Source organism: Mytilus californianus, unplaced genomic scaffold (genome assembly GCF_021869535.1).
Source record: "Mytilus californianus isolate M0D057914Y unplaced genomic scaffold, xbMytCali1.0.p SCAF_1, whole genome shotgun sequence".
NCBI lineage: Eukaryota > Metazoa > Mollusca > Bivalvia > Mytilida > Mytilidae > Mytilus > Mytilus californianus.
Genome location: NW_026262581.1, coordinates 119,701,892 through 119,722,572, shown reverse-complemented (window position 1 = coordinate 119,722,572; position 20,681 = coordinate 119,701,892). Strand labels below are relative to the sequence as shown.

The window sequence follows — 20,681 nt, the reverse complement described above, 5'->3', positions numbered from 1 at the left end:
ATATTGGAGTAACAACATGAACAACAAGTTATAATTAAAAACTTAACCAACATTAATCATTAAAATTCAATTACTTTTTATAAACATAATTAGAAATAGAGATCTTCAACATAAATGAACTATTTACAATCAGAATAAATATATATCACAGTTGTTGGAACTATATATCACAGATGTTGAAACCAGTATATCACAGATGTTGAAACTACGGTATATCACAGATGTTGAAAGTAGGGTATATCACAGATGTTGAAACTATATCACAGATGTTGAAACTATATCACAGATGTTGAAACTATATCACAGATGTTGATTTAATGTATACAGGATGGGTTAATAGCAATCACTCAACTAACTGTCCAGAAACTGTTATCAAAGAATCAGTAACCGAAGATTAAACAAAGGTATGTTGAGAAAGTCCTCCTGAGCTGTAAAGAAATGTAGACAGTTCCCATGTATAAAGCTGTATCAGTTCTGAAACTGCCAGTAAAATAGTTGCATGTACATGTACCTACACTTTCTTTAAAAAAAATATAAAAAAAACAATTGATAATCTTTGCTTATGTTAATGATTGGAAGTAACTTTTTGACAGTAAAATAAGTTTTAATGTGCAAGTGTCATAGTGTAGGGAGGAACATTTTTTTGGTTTATAATTCAAATGAAAAATATTCTATTTTCCCACCCTCAACTACTAATCACAGATCAACTAAGCCAGTTAGCCATCAGGTTTTTAATTTTTTAATTTTAATGGAAGACATTTTTTAAGTTTTTAAAAAGTTACAGATATTATATATATAGGAAATCACTTTTTATAGAAAAGATAGGAGTTTTTCTGTTTATCATTTTTCTTAACATGCTTTGAATAAAACAATCAATTTTATACATTGCTATAAGTATTCCCCATTTCCATTCTCAATTTTATTGATAAATCTACATTTAAAAATATCTTTAATAAGTAAAAATTATGGAGTGTTCATGTTACTATTTTACTGGCATGAAAGAAAGACATCACTGTTCCATCTCTTCAAGTGGCGAAATCAGTGGTTCACTGAGGTTCCGGTGGTTAAAAATGGAGAAGCACCGAAGACAGACATTCTTCGCAAGAGCAGGTTTTGTGCAACACCTGTTGTGTACCCACTGATCACAAGCATCACACTGAAACCAGGATATATACTTGTCCTTTTGAATAGGCTTGGGTGGTTCAGTGCTACCACAGGTATTGCACAAAATCTCATCAGCATCATTGATGGTATCAGAGACACTGTCCTCAAAGTCATTGTCATTTTCAACGTCATTCCCCTCCTCCTCCCCCTCTGAAAACATGTAAGGAATTGTCCTTTGACTGTCTTGGCTGTCATTGTCCGTCATGTCAATCACCACTGGATCGACGTCTTCGTCTCTGATGCCATCAAGTTTACTGAGCTTTTCCTCAAACTCCCTTTCCACATGAGTCTCAAATTTAGCCCAGCGCTCCGCATCGATATGGGACTTGGCCTCCTCAAAAAGCTTGATAATGTCTTTTTTCTTGCAGCTAGAATTATGTCTAGCTACATAGCCTTTTAAGTAAGACCAAACCATTTCGATGGGATTGAGCTCACAATGGTAAGGAGGTGTTCGTAAAATCTCATGGCCATTAGCTGATGCAAGTTCGTCTATAATATACCTAGGAAGAGGTTTGTGTTGCTTCACCAAATCAAGCAGCTCGGCCTTTTTCATTTTCTTATCATACTGAACAATGCTCTTCTCCAGCCATGCCGAGATCTCTGACTTGTTGCTGTTAGTGTTTGGTACCCTTGAGTCAGGATCTAAGTGACTGTGATACGGAGCATTGTCCATTATGATTACAGACCGAGGAGGCAGTTTAGGGAGAAGTGTATCTCTGAACCACTCTGTAAAGTGCTCCTTATTCATCTCGTCATGATAATCAGAGCTGTTGGTTTTCGACTCAAATATAAGACCACATCCGGGGATTAGGCCTTGTTGAGAGGAGCCAACATCTAGGATTATCAATCTAGTACCCTTGCCAGAAGGGACTTTCCGATGGGTACCTTTACAGTGGGGCTCAAAGACAGACATGGACGTGCTGGGAACATCCAGCCAGTCACCCTTTACCACATGATTAGTGTTCAACCAAGTCTCATCTAGATATACAATATGACGCCCCTGCTGCCTAAACTTACGTATCTTACGAAGATATGTCATTCTCATGAGAACGATGTCCTCCCTCTCCGACACAAATCTTCGGCTTGACGCATTCTTGTAGAACCTGAAAAAAAAAATTATATACATTCACAATTGCATAACATTTAAGGGTTATTACACTGAAACATAATTGGGGCACAAAGAACGTACTTTTAAATCTCAACTAAAAGTGGGTGTCAATAACATTCTATATTTGTCGCTTTAAGAGGATACCACATTTTGAAAGAGACTTCTGCAGGTTTATGTTTAAAAGGAACATTATAATAGTGATTGATGCATGTGATTTATTTTTCACATATGTTTAATAATTTGTAGCTATAAATTTGAATTGTGGTTTATTTGTTTTCAGACTATTTTGCTGATGACTACAGAGCAAAAAAATATTTCCAATATGTATAGATATGTACTTCAATACTGAAATGTGTATTTAATGCAGGTAAATATTTCATTAATTCAAGTTATGAAAGTGTTTCAGATTTTTGAATCAATGATTTTTATGTTGTTTGTGCTGTATTTAGACACCTCTACCAAGAAATTTGTTTTGCATGCACACATACAAAAATAGAGGTTTTTATCCAACGCAATCATAGGTTTGAACGAAGTTTTCAATTTAGACTTGTGTGTATATATAATTGATAATTAAACATGTTAAAAGAGATGATTTAAGATACATGTACTACAAAACAATGGATTAAGTCCAAACATTATGAATGAAATTAATTACCGAAACCCCAGTAAACGCACTGTTCTCGACACTGTTGATATGGAAACGTCGATGTCTTTCTTTTTCAGAGCTTGCTGCAGACTTGGCATGGTCACTGACTGGGATTTCTTGTGCAGATCATAGATGGTCCTTCTCACCACACCTTTGTCGAAATCATCCAACTTCTGGTTCTTCTTGACAGTTTTCTGGACAGCAGCCTTATGAACTGCCTTCACCACATCCTGCACAGCATCATCACTGGCATCTGTATGGACATAACGTCGCAGTGTTGTTGGTTTAATCCCTGAAATTTCAATTGTCCATGTATTTCAGCATATAATATAAAAATGATAGAAAAAACTTGTATATAATTGTATAGAGTGGATTCAAGGTGGTTGGGGGCATTTATATATCTTCTTGTTTGCATAGTCATAAAAAATTGTTGTTCGACTTGCATAGCTTGACAATATATTTAAGGAATAACAGTACTGTAGTTGAAGAGTTGCCACCGTCAATTGTCGATTTGACGATCGCAAATGCAGTTTTACTGGTGATGCGTAGCGGAGACAGTAATACGGAAATTTCAACCGTCAAATCAAAATTGACGGTGGCAACTCTTCAACTACAGTACTGTTATTCCGATTCTAATGCAATACAAAAAGAAATAATACGTTAGAGCTTGACAAAATGTATAAATTTCACATACAAAAAAATCCGCGAAACTTCTTGAATGATTTTGGCGCAAAAACGTCATGGCTAAGTGTGACGTCATTCAAATGAAAACTGACAAACTGAAGGTTATTACGTTACCTCTACGATTTAAATTCGGATAAAATCACATTAAAACGGCGAATTGGTTGTAGGTTTTGTTTTATTTTCGATAATATTGTAGTAATCGAACATTTGTTGATCCAATCAATTCAAAATGGCGGATCCCTCCTTAGTTAAGCCTGGTCAACTGTGGATTTGACGGTAACTTTTAGCCAATGAAAAAAATTGTTACATAAAAATTGCATTAGAATTCAAGTTTTCTTATCACCACTTAAATATTTATTAGATTTGCCCCAATTACATTATCTGAAACTTATCCTAATGTACACGTGATTCATCTAAAATTACTATATTTGGTGTATGTGGAAGGATTGGAATGGAACTCATGTCCAAGGGTACATCTGACCCTCGCTTCATTTTCATGTTTAATTGCTGATGTGTATTTACAGTTAACTGTTTTACCTGCAAATTTGCTATTGATGCCTTGACCTTATGAATTGATATTTATGAGGTTGAAAATATCTTTCATCAAGTTTTATCTATAGACATCATTTGGTTTGCACAATTATATGTTATTAAAAATAACAAGACCCCAATAATTGAGGTCTCCAACAAAGTTTGTCTGCTTTAAAATCATAATTGTTGATTTTATGCAAATAATTTTTCTTTTTTTTTCAGTTATGTAAAACTGAAATTTTTTTAAAAAAAATAAGTTAATTTTACCTGTTGCCTTTACTAGTCTTTTAATGGGATTTTGAAGTGCCCATGGTTTATTTTTCTCCTTCTCTCCCACAAAGAATTGGTAAACTTTCCTCAATAATTCTTTTGTCTGAAAAAAAAACAACAACATTTTGTATATGATCAAAGGGAGGTAATCCATATAGTAAGAATGGGATGTGATTGTTCTATATAAGATTCTTGTTACGTTTCATTTTTTAAAATGCAGAGGGTTTGGTAAAAATGACAGTGCACAAAGATTAAATTATGTACATGTAGTTATGTATAAAGATTGGAGTTGAATTTTTGTTATCGTGTAATGATCTTTGTATAAATGTTGTCGCTGATTAAACCAATTTTTAAGGTTATTTATAATTGCAAGACACTGACATGTTGTATGGCATTCTTAATCAACAGTTATCATTTATAATTATATATTATTGTTGTATACTAGTATATCAAAATATTTGTTCTAATGTAGCTGTGAAATTGATTTAAGGTACTGCATTTGTAGTAAAATTTAAATAATTTGAAAGATTTCTAATTTGTTCTAAGCACTTCTTGGTGATATTTATATTTTTCTTTTGTTGTAATTTTGTGAGTACATTATTAATTGTATTATTATGGTAGCTGTTTATTCCTTCATTACCATCAGTCATATAAGGCAGTATGGACGAGGTTTACAAATTAAAAGATAATGGAAAAGCATGGTGATTAAGAAAAAGAAAGGAAAATAGAAAACTTTTTTTTTTACTAAAAGATAAAAAAAATAATTATGTGTTAAAATTTAAAGAATATATAACAATGGCTTGAAATTAATCATATAAATGAACACCACCCTATTCAGACCCTCATATGTAACTGGTAACCCAAACTATGTAGGAGTGTTGCCTTTCCTGTTAAAGAATTATGAGCAAAAAGTAGTTCTTGTTTTCTATGTCTTTTTATGCCCCGCCATAGTGGAGGGGTCATTAAGTTTTAACCTTGTCCATCTGTATGTTCGTCCCTCCGTACATCCCAAAAAAGTTTTCCGTTCTCTAAATTTAGTTTGCCTTAACCAAATTTTATGAAACTTATCCACAATGCTTATTACCACAAAACACAGATTGAGGTTTAATTTTGCTTTTACTATTCTAGAGTTATGCCCCTTTACAAATGGAAAAACTGCTGAATTTTATGTTTCTGTTCTCTAACTAAAGTTTGCCTCAACCAAATGTTATGAAACTTTGACACACTGCTTATTACCACAAAACTCAGATCAAGAAGAAATTTGGGTAGCGTCACTTTTACAGTTCTTGAATTATAGCCCTTAACTTTATATGCAAGTGGGGGCATCATCTGTGTCCCATAGACACATTCCCTGTTTATTTTTTTCTTATTATAAAATACCCATTTATAGGGAAATGTTCCGGCCTTTACCAGTTCTTAAATTTAAACCGATACTGTATGGATTCTTAACACTGCATAATAATAAAATTAACAGAAATGGATGCTGGTGGGAGACTAGAGCTTGAAACTCACCTCCAACACTCAAACATATTTAACAGGAGAATTAATGTTGTTTTGTTTTGTATTTTTCTTTTGGGGGGTGGGAGGGGGGATATTAAATTCCGCCATACTAAGTCCTTTTTATACGCCCCCAAAAATTTTTGCGGTCGTATATTGGTATGACGTTGGCGTCGTCGTCTGAAGACACATTGGTTTTCGCACTATAACTTTAGTTTTAAGTGAATGGATCTCTATTAAATTTTACAATAAGGTTAAATACCACAAAAGGAAGGTTGGGATTGATATTGGGGGTTATGGTACCAACAGTTAGGAATAATGGGCCAAAAAGGGGCCAAAATAAGCATTTTCTAGTTTCCAGACAATAACTTGTGGAAAGGTGTATGGATCTCTCTGAAATTATACCACAAGTTTCCATACCACAAAGGGATGGTTAGGATTTGCTTTGGGGGGTTATGGCTCAAACTGTTTAGGAATTAGGGGCAAAAAAGGGGGGAAAACAAGGTTGTCCTGGTTAATGGACAAATACTTTAGTACAAAACATTATTTAAAGCAGTGTAAGGGAGATAAATCAAATACATCATTTGAATTACCTCCCTTACACTGATTTTAAATTATGTATAAAGTAATGGTTAATGTACAATTAAGACAATTTAAAACAGTGTGAGGGAGGTAATCCAAATACAACGTTTTGATTATTTCCCTTACACTGCTTTTAAATTATGTTTAAAGAAATGCATATTTATTAAGGAAGACCAGTAAAAATATCTGCAAATGTTGCATCTTTTTTTTTTACCAAAAAATCCATATGAAAGATTTGACACCATATTTTAAATTCTATTATAAAATAGATTAAGTTAGCACTATGGTAAATTTAAATGGGTAATTATGGTTGCAAACTCCATTGGAAATTTAATTTGAATTGAGATTATCACCATATCTTGAGGGAAAGAATTTTTTTGGGGAAAGGGGTGGGGGGGGGGGGGGGGGGGGGAGTTAAAAGAAATTGTGGGGTCAATTTTGTCTTATTTCAGATTTCAGAAGTTAAAAGAATTATTCTTCAAATATTATCTTTTTTTTCAAATTTCAAATATTGAAAAATTTCAAGAAGTAATCTTTAATTGCACAGTATGGCGCATTAGATTTGTAAAATCTTTGACAACATGTATTTATTTGTTTATTTGTTATGCCGAATCTGACCGTGTAGTTAGATTTTTAATTTTGGGTCCAGTTTTCAAATTGGTCTACATTAATTTAAGGTCCAAAGGGTCCAAAATTAAACTTAGTTTGATTTTAACAAAAATTGAATATATGGGGTTCTTTGATATGCTGAATCTAAACATGTATTTAGATTTTTGATTTTGGGCCCAGTTTTCAAGTTGGTCCAAATTGGGGTCCAAAATTAAACTTTGTTTGATTTCAACAAAAATTGAATATTTCGGGTTCTTTGATATGCTGAATCTAACCCTGTATTTAGATTTTTTATTTGTGGGCCCCGCTATCAAATTGGTTCATTTTGAGGTCAAAAGAGTCCAAAATTAAACTTTGTTTGATTTCATCAAATATTGAATTATTTGGGTTCTTTGATATGCCAAATCTAACAGTGTATTCAGATTTTTAATTTTGGGTCATGTTTTTTAAATTGGTCTACATGAAGGTCCAAAGGGTCCAAAATTAAACTTAGTTTGATTTTAACAAAAATGGAATTCTTGGGGTTCTTTGATATGCTGAATCTAAACAGGTGTTTAGATTTTTGATTATGGGCCCAGTTTTCAAATTGGTCCAAGATGGGGTCCAAAATTATACTTTGTTTGATTTCAACAAAAATTGAATATATGGTGTTCTTTGATATGCTGAATCTAACCATGTATTTTGATTTTTGGGCCACATTATCAAATTGGTCCACATTGAGGTCAAAAGGGTCCAAAATTAAAGTTTGTCTGATTTAAAAAAAAATTGGATTCTTTGGATTCTTTGATATGCTGAATCTAACCATGAAGTTTTATTTTTGGGCCAATTTAGATTTTTGATTTTGGGCCCAGTTTTCAAGTTGGTCCAAATTGGGGTCCAAAATTAAACTTTGTTTGATTTCAACAAAAATTGAATATTTCGGGTTCTTTGATATGCTGAATCTAACCCTGTATTTAGATTTTTTATTTGTGGGCCCCGCTATCAAATTGGTTCATTTTGAGGTCAAAAGAGTCCAAAATTAAACTTTGTTTGATTTCATCAAATATTGAATTATTTGGGTTCTTTGATATGCCAAATCTAACAGTGTATTCAGATTTTTAATTTTGGGTCATGTTTTTTAAATTGGTCTACATGAAGGTCCAAAGGGTCCAAAATTAAACTTAGTTTGATTTTAACAAAAATGGAATTCTTGGGGTTCTTTGATATGCTGAATCTAAACAGGTGTTTAGATTTTTGATTATGGGCCCAGTTTTCAAATTGGTCCAAGATGGGGTCCAAAATTATACTTTGTTTGATTTCAACAAAAATTGAATATATGGTGTTCTTTGATATGCTGAATCTAACCATGTATTTTGATTTTTGGGCCACATTATCAAATTGGTCCACATTGAGGTCAAAAGGGTCCAAAATTAAAGTTTGTCTGATTTAAAAAAAAATTGGATTCTTTGGATTCTTTGATATGCTGAATCTAACCATGAAGTTTTATTTTTGGGCCCTGTTATCAAATTGGTCCACATTGAGGTCAAAAGGGTCCAAAATTAAACTTTGTTTGATTTCATCAAAAATTGAATTCTTTGGATTCTTTGATATGCTGAATCTAACCATGTATTTAGATTTTGGATATTGGACCATTATAGGTAAATTAAAAATTTATAAGTTCTTAGACCAGATTCATTCTGTGTCAGAAACCTATGCTTTGTCAAATATTTAATCACAATTCAAATTCAGAGCTGTATCAAGCTTGAATGTTGTGTCCATACTTGCCCCAACTGTTCAAGGTTCGACTTCTGCAGTCGTATCAAGCTGCGCCCAGCGGAGCGTTTTATTATGTTGTATATTGGTATGACATTGGCGTCGTTTTCCGAAGACACATTGGTTCCCGCACAATAACTTTAGTTTAAGTGCATGGATCTCTTTGAAATTTTACCATAAGGTTCAATACCACAAAAGGAAGGTTGGGATTGATTTTGGGGGTTATGGTACCAACAGTTAAAGAATTAGGGGCCAAAAATAAGCATTTTTGTAACTTCCAGACAATATCTTGTGTGTTAGTGTATGGATCACTCTAACATTGTACCACAAGGTTCCATATCACAAAGGGAATGCTGGGATTGATTTTGGGGGTAATTGCCTCAAAATTTTAGAAATTAGGGGACAAAAAAGGGGCAAAAAGACAAGCATTTTTCTAGTTTCATGACAATAACTTGTGTGTAAGTGTATGGATCTTTATGAAATTGTACTACAAGGTTCCATGTCACAAAGGGAAAGCTGGGTTTGAGTTTGGGGGTAATTGCCCTAAAAGTTTTGGAATTTGTGGCCAAAAAGGGGCAAAACAACAAGCATTTTTCTAGTTAATAACTTGTGTTCAAGTGTATGGATCTCTCTGAAATTGTACTGCTAGGTACCATACCACAAAGGGAAGGCTGGGATTGAGTTTGGGGTGATTAATCATTAGGGGGGTTTAAAATTGGGGGGGGGGGATTTTTCCCCCCTTTTTTTTCTTTAAAATTTTCCATTTTAAGTTGGTTATTTCTGATTTATATATAAAAGCAAATAATAATGATATGGTTTGATTTCATCAAAAATTGAAATATTGGGGTTCTTTGATATGCTGAATCTAACCGTGTATTTAGATTCTTAATTTTTGGTCCCGTTTTCAAATTGGTCTACATTAAGGTCCAAAGGGTCCAAAATTAAACTAAGTTTGATTTTAACAAAACTTGAATTCTTGGGGTTCTTTGATATGTTGAATCTAATCATGTATTTAGATTTTTGGCCCAGTTTTCAAGTTGGTCTAAATTGGGGTCCAAAATTAAACTTTGTTTGATTTCAACAAAAATTGAATAAATGGGGTTCTTTGATATGCTGAATCTAACCATATATTTTGATTTGTTATTTGTGGGCCCCGTTATCAAATTGGTCCACATTGAGGTCAAAAGGGTCCAAAATTAAACTTTTTGTTTGATTTCATCAAAAATTGAATTCTTTGGATTCTTTGATATGCTGAATCTAACCATGTATTTAGATTTTGGATATTGGACCATAATTAGTAAATTAAAATTTTTTAAGTTCTTAGACCACATTCATTCTGTGTCAGAAACCTATGCTCTGTCAAATATTTAATCACAATCCAAATTCAGAGCTGTATCAAGCTTGAATGTTGTGTCCATACTTGCCCCAACTGTTCAGGGTTGGACCTCTGTGGTCGTATCAAGCTGCGCCAAGCGGAGCATTTTATTAATATTTGGGAAAACATTCATGAACTAATAGTTTATGCTTCATTTTCCTTGACCCCTTGGCTCCATCTCTTAAAAAGGGTCAGTCAAATGTGTTTGCATATCATTGATATGTAGCAAAGTATTTTTATTGGTATTAATATTGATTTTGTTATCAGTAAATTAAAATCAAACTAAATATTATGGTTATACAAATATGTAATTTCATGGATCTACAATTTTGTTGATACCTGTTTCTTGGCATTGCACAGGGTCATGTTTTTATTGGATGTTGGATGTGTACAGTTTGACAATATCGTCTTAGATGCATGACTGTTGTCGAGCCTGCAGCTTTTGTCGCAGAAAGCTTGACACAGGGATAGTGATATGGCGGTGGCACTAACTAATTTCTTTAAAGCTTTATATTTAAGAAGGTAGAATACCTGGATCCTTCATACTTTGTATATAGATGCCTTATGTTATGGAGTTTCAGTATGTCATATGTCCATTGACCTTTACCTCATTTTCATGGTTCAGTGACTACTTGAAAAAAAGTTAAGAAATTTTAGTATTCTTAATTTCTCTCTTATTATGAGTAAAATGATAACTTTGTTTGGTATGTCCATACCTTGCAAGTGTCTCAGACAGTTTTGACGATGACGTCATTTAATAGATCAGTGAACAAGGTTAAGTTTTGGTGGTCAAGTCCATATCTCAGATACTATAAGCACAAGGTCAACTATATTTGGTGTATGGAATGATTGTAAGGTGTACATGTCCAACTGACAGGTGTCATCTGACCTTAACCTCATATTCATGGTTCATTGGTCAATGATCAGTTTTCCTGGTTTAGTTTGTTTCTTATATTTGCAATAGGTAGACTACATGTATATTTAAAGCATATTTGGTATATGGAATGATTGTAAGGTGAACATGTATTTCAAGTTTGGTTTATCTGACTTTTGACCTCATATAATTGGATTATGTTATGTTTATGTGATAGTTGTAGTAAAGCTTAATAATTAGAACTATCAACATAATATCAATGGTTAGTAAAGAAGAAGAGACATTTCAATGAGCACTCTTGTATTTATTAGTTGTTATTGGCTTTGAACTAGCTGTCAGTAACTGCTAGTACTCTGAGATCTGTACTTAGTGTCTTTTTGGTTGTTGGGATGTACAAGTACACTGCCATGTTTACTTTATGTTTTTATACGCCCATTTGCGGGACGTCACATATTATGGTATACCGTTGTCCGTCTGTCCATCCGTCGTCAACATGTCGGACATTAACTCAAAAACGCTTTACCCAATTTGCATAAAACTTTGGTGATATGTTTATATCTATTGAAGTGAGCTCCCTTTCAATTTTTATAAATTTTAGATTTTATGTTTCTGAGTTATGGGGTTTTATTCATTAAAGAAAGGGGGATTTTCCAGTTTTCGGACAATATAAACTTAAGAATGCTTTCACCAACTTGCAAGAAATTGTGGTGAATTGTTTATATCTATTGACATGAGCTCCCTTATGATTTTTATATTTTTAAGATTTTACGTTTCCAAGTTGCAGGGTTTTATTCATAAAAAAAGAGTGATTTTCCAGTTTTCAGACAAATAATCAAAAATGCTTTCAGTAGTTCTTAGGAAACTTGGTGAATTGTTTATATCTATTGATGTAAGCTTTGTTTAGAATTTTATAAATTTCACATTTTACATTTCTGAGTTATTGGGTTTTATTCATTAAAAAAGGGGGGATTTTCCAGTTTTGGGACAATAACTCAAAAATGCTGTCAGCAATTCTCATGAAACTTTGGTGAATTGTTTATATCTATTGATGTAAGCTCCTTTACATTTTAATAAATTTCTAATATGACACTGAGAATTAATTGAACTTTAATTGTTTATAGTCTGACAACAGATTTACTAAGTATTGCGCAACACTACAGTCTATTGCACAGCAGCAAGAAATCTTTAATTGAATATAAATTCAATTCATATAACCAATTTCAAGTTCTTTGACTACATTTATTCAGAAACCTATAATATGTCCAATATTTAATACACTTCAAATTCAGACATGTATCAAGCTTGAATATTGTGTTCATTTTTGCCCCAACTGTTCAGGGTTGGACCTATGCAGGCGTATCCAGCTGCGCTCAGCGAAGCAGTTTATTGTTAGAAGTATTTCTATTTGTATCCATCTAATGAATTCAGCCTTTTTTTCATGATTTTATAGTTTGTTCTTATATTGTACTGTTACACCACCGTCTAAGGTCAGGGGAGGGTGGGATCCCACTTACATGTTTAACCTTGCCACATTCTGTATGTATGTGCCTATTCAAAGTCAGGAGCCTGTAATTCAGTGGTTGTTGTTTGTTGCTGTGTTACATATTCGTATTTTTTCATTCATTCGTTTGTAGATTTATTAGGCATGGAGTTTTCTGGTTTGATTTGTCTTACAATTGTCATTTCAGGGTCTTTTATATTTGACTATGCGGTATGGGCTTTGCTCATTGTTGAAGGCCGTACAGTGGCATATAGTTGTTAATTTTTATATAGTATAACAGATTACTATAATTATGATAATTTGAATTTTATTGACTTTATTTTTAAGGTGAACATGAATGAAGCTAGAAATATTAAAATTTAAGGCCTGTTTCTCAAAAATACTATGTGAATATTTAAATTAAAAGGGAAGGGGGGGGGGGGGGGGGGGGGGGGGGTATGTTTATTTCTTACAAAAGTATTCTGATTCCAAATTTGATGAAGAAAAAAATATTGTCAAGCAGAACAAAAATTTTGAATCCAGATTTCCCCATACCTTAAATTTAGAAAAAATAATAAAAATAATTAAATTGTTATTGTCGAAAAAAAATATACCCCCCCTCCCCCCAACCCACCACTTTTGAAGTGACATGGTTACTCCCCTAGTGTAACCAGAAAAAGTAACTGTTATACTGTTGGGCTGTTTTAGCTCTTTGATTGGGTTGTTGTCTCTTTCACACATTCTCTGTATCATTCCCAATTTCATGACAATTTGCTTTTGTGTCATTGATATTAATGATCTGTGAAGTATGATTTCTCAAGAGGTTGTGGGTTTGTCTTTGATCTCATTTTGATTTTTACTGCATACTTGAAAAATTGATTTTGCAGCTTTAAATTTAATCATGTTGCACAGCATTAATGATTAGGGTTCAAGACTGGACTGGTTGACATTGAGTCAGCTAAATGTATGTGTATAAGGTAGGTTTAAAATTTTCAAGTTCTGATTGATAGGGATGGACATAGTCACAGGCATAGGTAAAGGAACAGAGATTCAGGGACTTACTGTCCAGCACTCTGTTGTCACTGATTTGGAGAGAGAAAAACCTGCACCATTTGTGCAATTCTACTATGCATTTAAACACTTAGGTTCAGTAATATTAACATGGACAGTCGACCTTCGGGCTTCCCATGGATAGAAGCAAGTGCCTGTGTTATGAACAGTTCCCAGATTATTTGTCTGCTTTTTTTTTTATTTGTTTTGTGTTTAAATTTCGTATTTCTTTTTATTTCTTTTGTTTAAAAGTATTTACCTGTAGGTTTCTGACTACATTTTTGTTTTTAGGTGGCATTTTTAGTTTGGAATAATTATAGTTCGATAAATTCAGTAATATTTATAGTTTCTTCTTTGTTTATGGTAGTCTATCGTCTGCTATAGAATATTTCTCTGGACTTACCTTATAAATGATGAAAAGATCCGAGTGGCCCCGAAAAATATGCAAATTGCCTGAACGTGAAACTCCACGGCAACACTTCCGGTAATAACAATGTCGGATTCCACCATTGAAAACAATCTAGGATAATGTGAAGGTCAGGATTATACAGTGCAAACACAATCAAAGGTAGGACAGTTGTGGATATTTGGAAAGGATTTTTATTCCGCTTATTGAAAAACGTCATCTCGAGTGAACGCGGCTGATATTTAAAAAAATTTCGACAAAAAACACGGTGCCAATTTTACATGACGGCGACTATAGTGTTATGTTTATTAAGTAAACTAAATAACTATAAATTTGTCTCATTCTATACAGTACTACTGAATAGACTCAAATTGTAAAGAAGCCTCAACCAATGGATACTACTTTAAATGGTAAATCATGAACTTGCGAATAAATGATAATAAGAAAGATTCGAGCTCATAACAGTTTCTTCTAAAACATAAAGAGACCTATGTCAGTGCAGTTTTTAAGAGCTAAATTAATAAAAAAAAAAATTGGAACACAAATAAGTCACAGTTCATATAATTATGAAAAATGTCCAATTGCATTCAATAAGAGTGATTAAAATGTAAGCTTGTAAGTGGAAATGACAAGACTTTTAGGTTTCAATTTTAAATATGTCATATTTGTATTAACTTTTACAGGTTTCCTTAATCAAAAAATTATAACTTTAAACTATTATCAATGAATGATTTGTTCCAGTCATCTTGCTTTTAGCTTGCGCACAGACAATAGAAAATTACCATACCTTTTTGTTTCAGTTAACGTCAAACATTTAACTAAAAGAATAAAAATTATTAATTTAGTCACAGCTAATTGACCTAAATTCGCCGTTGTGTTTTTTCAAACAAACACTAAACGTATGGGTTCACATGCATGTCGACATCGATGTGTGATAAAAACCTACAATGTCAAAAATATTTCTTTCCTTCTGAACTTAGTTCACATGGAGTTTCATACGGGGTGACAGAATGTGACTTGAAATATACTCTTAACTTTGAGAAACTTATTGAGTTTTTTACTTCTGTTAGAATATATACATGTAATCTTTGTTTATCTGTGATAACAGAAAAAAAACTAACAGACAATTTAGCATGATTTTTAACGTATTTGTTTTAGGACGGCCAATTTGGGTTTTATTTTCTTTTATAATGAGACACATACTTAAGAGATAGTAGGACATCTATTTCTGACTCCAACGTCAAGTAAGAAACAGGAAGCTTTCCGAATTGCCGCCAATTTTATTTAAACGCGAAAACAACCCAACTTCATAATGGCGGGCTTCATTATTGTCTTTAGAAATTAGCAACAACGGTCGTTTCTAAGGACTTGCTTTCCTACTGTATCAGCGTCTTTTATCAAAATTACTTCCACCTACTTACAATGTTTTTAATGGCGTCTATGTTAAATTTATTTATATGTTTGTCTGTTTTTTTTAGTCAGTTGTGTTGTATGTTTACACAGTTTGGCTGCTGGATTCCAATATTGTCTGTTTGGGTTGCTCACCCAATTTTGTCAATATAACAGAACTTAAGACAACTGTCATACAAGTGGGAGGTTTAGCTAGATATAAACCAAGTCTAATTCATAATTTTCCTCGGAAAATGCCTGTACCAAGTCTGGTATATGACAGTTGTTTTCCATTTGTTCTTTTGGTTGATAATATTTAATCTGTCAAGTTAGGTACTTTTGTTATACTTTTTTTTAAATACTATGACATAAATTGTAGCAAAGGTGACGTAACGCCAATTGTTAAAAATGCATTATTTAATTTGGGCCATCAGGTTACATTTCAATTGTACAAAAAAAAGAAAGCGATATTTTTCCGGTAACATTTATAAATGATAATTAAAATCTAAATGTGTGTTGAGTCCCAAAAAGAAGGGGTTCGTATAAGAATTTTAGGTCAAACGGCTATTGATAGATTGGTTGGTTGGTGATTGCTTAATGTCCAGTGGCAATATTTAGAAAGATGCAAGTAAAAGCTTATTATATTGTGTTTTACCCTGATAAATAAAAGTCGCCTTTGTAAGAATTAATCTTATCTGAAATCCTTAGAACATACCGTATATTGGGTTTTTTGCGTCGGCTTTTTTTTTCGAGATGTGACCAAAATAGGAAGGTTTACTTTTCAAGTGTATAATATTCGCTGAACTGGATAATACACGCGTCAATATATTATCTTAATTCCTATACAACATAGAGGCTAAAACGTTGTTGACATATTTTCATTGATCATTTTTATGACAGTTATGCCTGTTTAACTTGGTTAAAAAAGCTTATTTTCATTTTAACTAACCTGTACAGCAATAATGAAGCACAAATGAAGAAACATAAGTGTACGGCATATAACATTAAGTATGATATGCACTGGCTGAAGATAGGAAGCGAGAGTAAGTACGACTCCATGTCAGATATTGTGGTGGCTATAGAGAACCAAACTAATGAGGTACTAGAAAGTGAGATCGTTCATGACAAAGGATTGTCGTTCGTGTTTATATTGAGAAGGCAAGGGAATAGAGGCATCTGAAAAGGAATATAGCCTGATGTAGTGGTTACAATAGTTAAAATATAGAGGAAGTTAAAGATATGGAATCAACCCTCATTATAGATGACGATACCACTATAAAGACAAAATTATCAAATCACAAAAAGAAGTGACATGAAGCATGTTCAGAATACCATTGGTAAAATATTATACGGCTTACCAGCATCATACAGAAAATAAATATGAAACGAAAATATTACACGTTTAATTAAATATTTAAGCCATGCAGTTAGTTGTAACGTACAGGAATGATAGACACCATATGGAAGAATATATGTCCGCAATAGTGGCACATGCTTTCAATGATCACGGAATTGCATAGTTACTTAAAAAAAACAAAACTATACATCATCCATCAAATTATCCAATTTGAATTCACATTCTAAGCTATTTCATCATTATATTAAACACATAGATAAACTCGTACTCTGTGCTTCTAAAAGAGTAACAACTTGCAAGAGAGGATGCGTCGTTCAGTGAAATGTTGACAGCAAAGGCACTTAAAATTATCAGCTTCATTCTGCTTCAACAAGCTTAGAAACAAATGTCCATGGTAAACATTACAGACATATAGTAGAGCAAAACATATAAAAAGAGAAAGCTGCATGCAATCTATTGCAACATTGTTTGAAAGATTAGAGAAAGAGAGACTTAAAAGACGGAAATTGATATTCAATGTCAAAACATGCAAGAGACAAGTCTAATCTTTTTGTTGCAGAAACTCTTCTTCCACTCCAAAATATCTATCCCATGTATTTACCTTGACATTGTAACAACATGATTATCTCTAAACTGAGAAATATTTTAAATTTCTATGATACACATGATTATTTTTGATAATATGTTATCTCTTCTACAGGTATAACTTAATACCCCTCCTATGTAACCGGGTTGCCAATGTCTAACAATATACTGTGTTACAATGGTCGCAAAGTTCATTAATTTATACCCCTCAAAAAGGATTGCAGAGTTTTTTTTAGTTTTGTTACAAGAACTTCTACCAGACAATTACATCCTAATTTCACATAATGCAATATTCTTCGATGCACCGAGATTTAAAGGAAACAGGTTTTGAGTTCATTAATCCACTACCGGGTTTTGTTTTCCAAAGTCAGTAATTCTAGTGATCACATTTTGAAAAAGAAGTACAGTGCGCATAATGCATCCGCTGAAGTACAAATGCTTAAAGAATTAATTGAATTTACCAGTCAGTATTAATTGATTAGGTCTTTTCTCCTTCACCATAGTTCCGTGTGCGGTATGTTTAAAACATGGTATAACATCAAAGGCTAATAACACTAAACCCTTTAACAGAAAAAAGTTTGATATCGCCAGGAATTTAAACAAGGATATCTGATATTTGTTGAGAATATAACAAACGCAAATGGCTTTGGAGCGAGATACTGACAATGACATTAAACTTTTGTTTGATTAGAAGAATACGAAGAGAAATCCACGCGTTACAATAACTGCTCGCCTTTTGTAGCCGACTTTACGGTATGGGTTTGTCTCATTGTTGAATGCCGTACGGTCACCTATAATTGCTTACATCCACTTCATTTTAACTTTGGTGGATAGTTGTTTCATTGTCAACCATACCACATCTCCTTTTTCTTATAGAAATAGACAAAACACACGTATGTCGCACACACGTTTAATGCTGGTATTTATGAGTCTTTTACTTGCTCTCGCTGGAGTAGTAAGTTAAGTAAAACAATCAAGCTAAAAAAGAGTAAGGGTCAATTTCCTCATTATAACACAGTTTGCTGTTACACATTGACAACCCAATTACCTCACGCTGAATGTTAAAAGGAGGCAATAGATGTCAAGGGCAAATTCAAAGTTCATAGTCCTCAAACACTATTTATAAAACTAAGACTGAGCAATACGAACTTAGGTGATATCAGTGTCTCCGGAAGGGTAGGCAGATCCTACTTTACCAAAGGCACCCGTATTGTTGTTCATGATGGGTACAATTTTCGGACAAGTCTAATATGGTGATGTTTCCATATGCAGACGCTGCAGGAATATTGCTACATAGAAATGGTATGTTCACAATCGGGAAACTGAACCGTCCCTTTTGTCGAATAGTTTTGTTATAAACCGACCCAATTGTCAATTTCTTTATGCATGTCAAAATATGAAGCAGACTGAGCAACACGAACCCAACCAAAAACTGGGAGTGATTTCAGTTGCTCAATTGCAGTTAACTGTGGTATCCTTTATTTTCAATCTTTTGGGTACTTTATCGGAGTTATTTATAGATATTTTAACAAATTGACAAATTCAATTCATTCTCAAAATAACAGTTTGATTTCCCCAAAATAAGTTGACACTACAGCATACTGACTTCACTAATGGCCTGATTTGGGTTTATTTAAAAATGTTTTATATCTTTTGCCTTAACAAAATGCCAAAAACTGTAACACTTAATTCCAATTTGTCAAAAAAGTATTTAATACTTCCTGTCAAAGCAAAAGCATGTATAACTTCCCCTTGTGTGTGATACTTCAATCCTCATAGTTCATAAGCAGCGGTTATCGTCCTAAAGGTTGCAATTTTGAAATTAAATTGTTTTAATTGCTTTCGATGCAATTTAAAGAATTACAAAATGTATAACCTTCATTAAAATTCAACAAATTCAGATTTATTCGAATTGTCAAAAAAGTATTAAATACTTCCTGTCAAAGCAAAAGCATGTATAACTTCCCCTTGTGTGTGATAATTCAATCCTCATAGTTCATAAGCAGCGGTTATCGTCCTGAAGGTTGTAATTTTGAAATTAAATTGTTTTAATTGCTTTCGATGCAATCTAAAGAAGTACAAAATGTATAACCTTCATCATAATAATAACTAAAATTCAACAAATTCAGATTTATTCGAATTTTTATATATATGTCAACCCTTATTTGGATTTGGATTTGCCTGACTTCGTATTTCAATCGCTAGTACTGCTTTTGTCATCACAACAGAACCCGCTGTCCAATTTCTTGATATCGTCACATCCACATTGTAATTGTCCCTCCATTGTTACTGGACAAACTGTAGGCATGTTGCAACCGACGTCTAAAAAATAAACAAGTTTTAGATATTACCATAATGTGTTTGAAAAGATATACTTTAATAACACTGACAATGTCGATAAACAAAAAATCTCAAAATATGTAAATGACAGCTTTTTATTTAAAGACGCAAAAAAAAAAAAAAAAAACCCGGAAGTGTTCTTTACACTTACTAAATTTATCTGATGGTGTTACATGTGAATAGGATATGTTTCAATTTTAAAATACTCGCAAAAATGTTTGAAGTCAAATGCTAAACACTCATAGCACAAATGTAGTATCACTGTTCCTTCTCAATTAATTCTTAATTACGTCTATCGAAAAAATGTAGGATACTGTTAAACATTTTTTACTTATTAATAAGGCAAACAATTATTGTAAAAAAGTGAGTTTATGAGTGTTTTTGATATGTACACAATTATTGTAAAAAAGTGAGTATATGAGTCTTTGTGATATGTAAACAATTATTGTAAAAAGTGAGTATATGAGTGCTTGTGATATGTAAACAATTATTGTAAAAAAGTGAGTATATGAGTGTTTGTGATATGTTTACGTCGTATTGCTTTGCATTTTAAAAACATCTTTCCGAACACGGACTTGTAAATATGCACACCAAACACAAACAGTTATCTAAATAAGAAAAAAATGTAGTTTGCCTACCTGGCTCAACAACTGAAAATGTAAATACACACTAGTTTAGTTCATTCCACAAAAAAAATACATAATTTTGAAAAAAATGCTGTGTGAGTACTAAAACATAATTGAGCTTTATAAAACATTTGAAAGAGATCCTGTATATCAGCGTTTCAAAGGAAAACGTGAAATTAAACTCTTTAAACAGAATCTCAATAATGGCTGTACAAAGTCATAATATTTGAAAATAAAATTTGAAACAACTTACCAACTGCACAATCTTAAAAAAAACTATTTAGGAATAGGTATAAACGAAATTAGAAAACTTACATAACCACAAATATTGTGCACACGGCCGATTCGTTATATAG

At 32.8% G+C, this 20,681-nt stretch overlaps 1 protein-coding gene and 1 long non-coding RNA gene across 2 annotated transcripts; one reads left to right on the top strand and one right to left on the bottom strand.

Moving 5' to 3' along the window:
* Positions 1 to 380: 380 nt before the first annotated feature.
* LOC127738884 (uncharacterized) lies at positions 381 to 4,557 on the bottom strand. Its single transcript, XM_052250357.1, has 4 exons — positions 4,401 to 4,557; positions 2,928 to 3,210; positions 2,182 to 2,267; positions 381 to 520 (listed from the first exon to the last, which is right to left on the bottom strand). The coding sequence occupies exons 1-4, from the start codon at positions 4,555 to 4,557 to the stop codon at positions 381 to 383; spliced, it is 666 nt and encodes a 221-aa protein (XP_052106317.1).
* Positions 4,558 to 4,562: 5 nt separating this feature from the next.
* Positions 4,563 to 10,522, top strand: LOC127732443 (uncharacterized). Its single transcript, XR_007996263.1, has 2 exons — positions 4,563 to 6,174; positions 9,046 to 10,522. It is a non-coding gene; the product is annotated as an uncharacterized LOC127732443 (long non-coding RNA).
* The last annotated feature ends 10,159 nt before the right edge of the window (positions 10,523 to 20,681 follow it).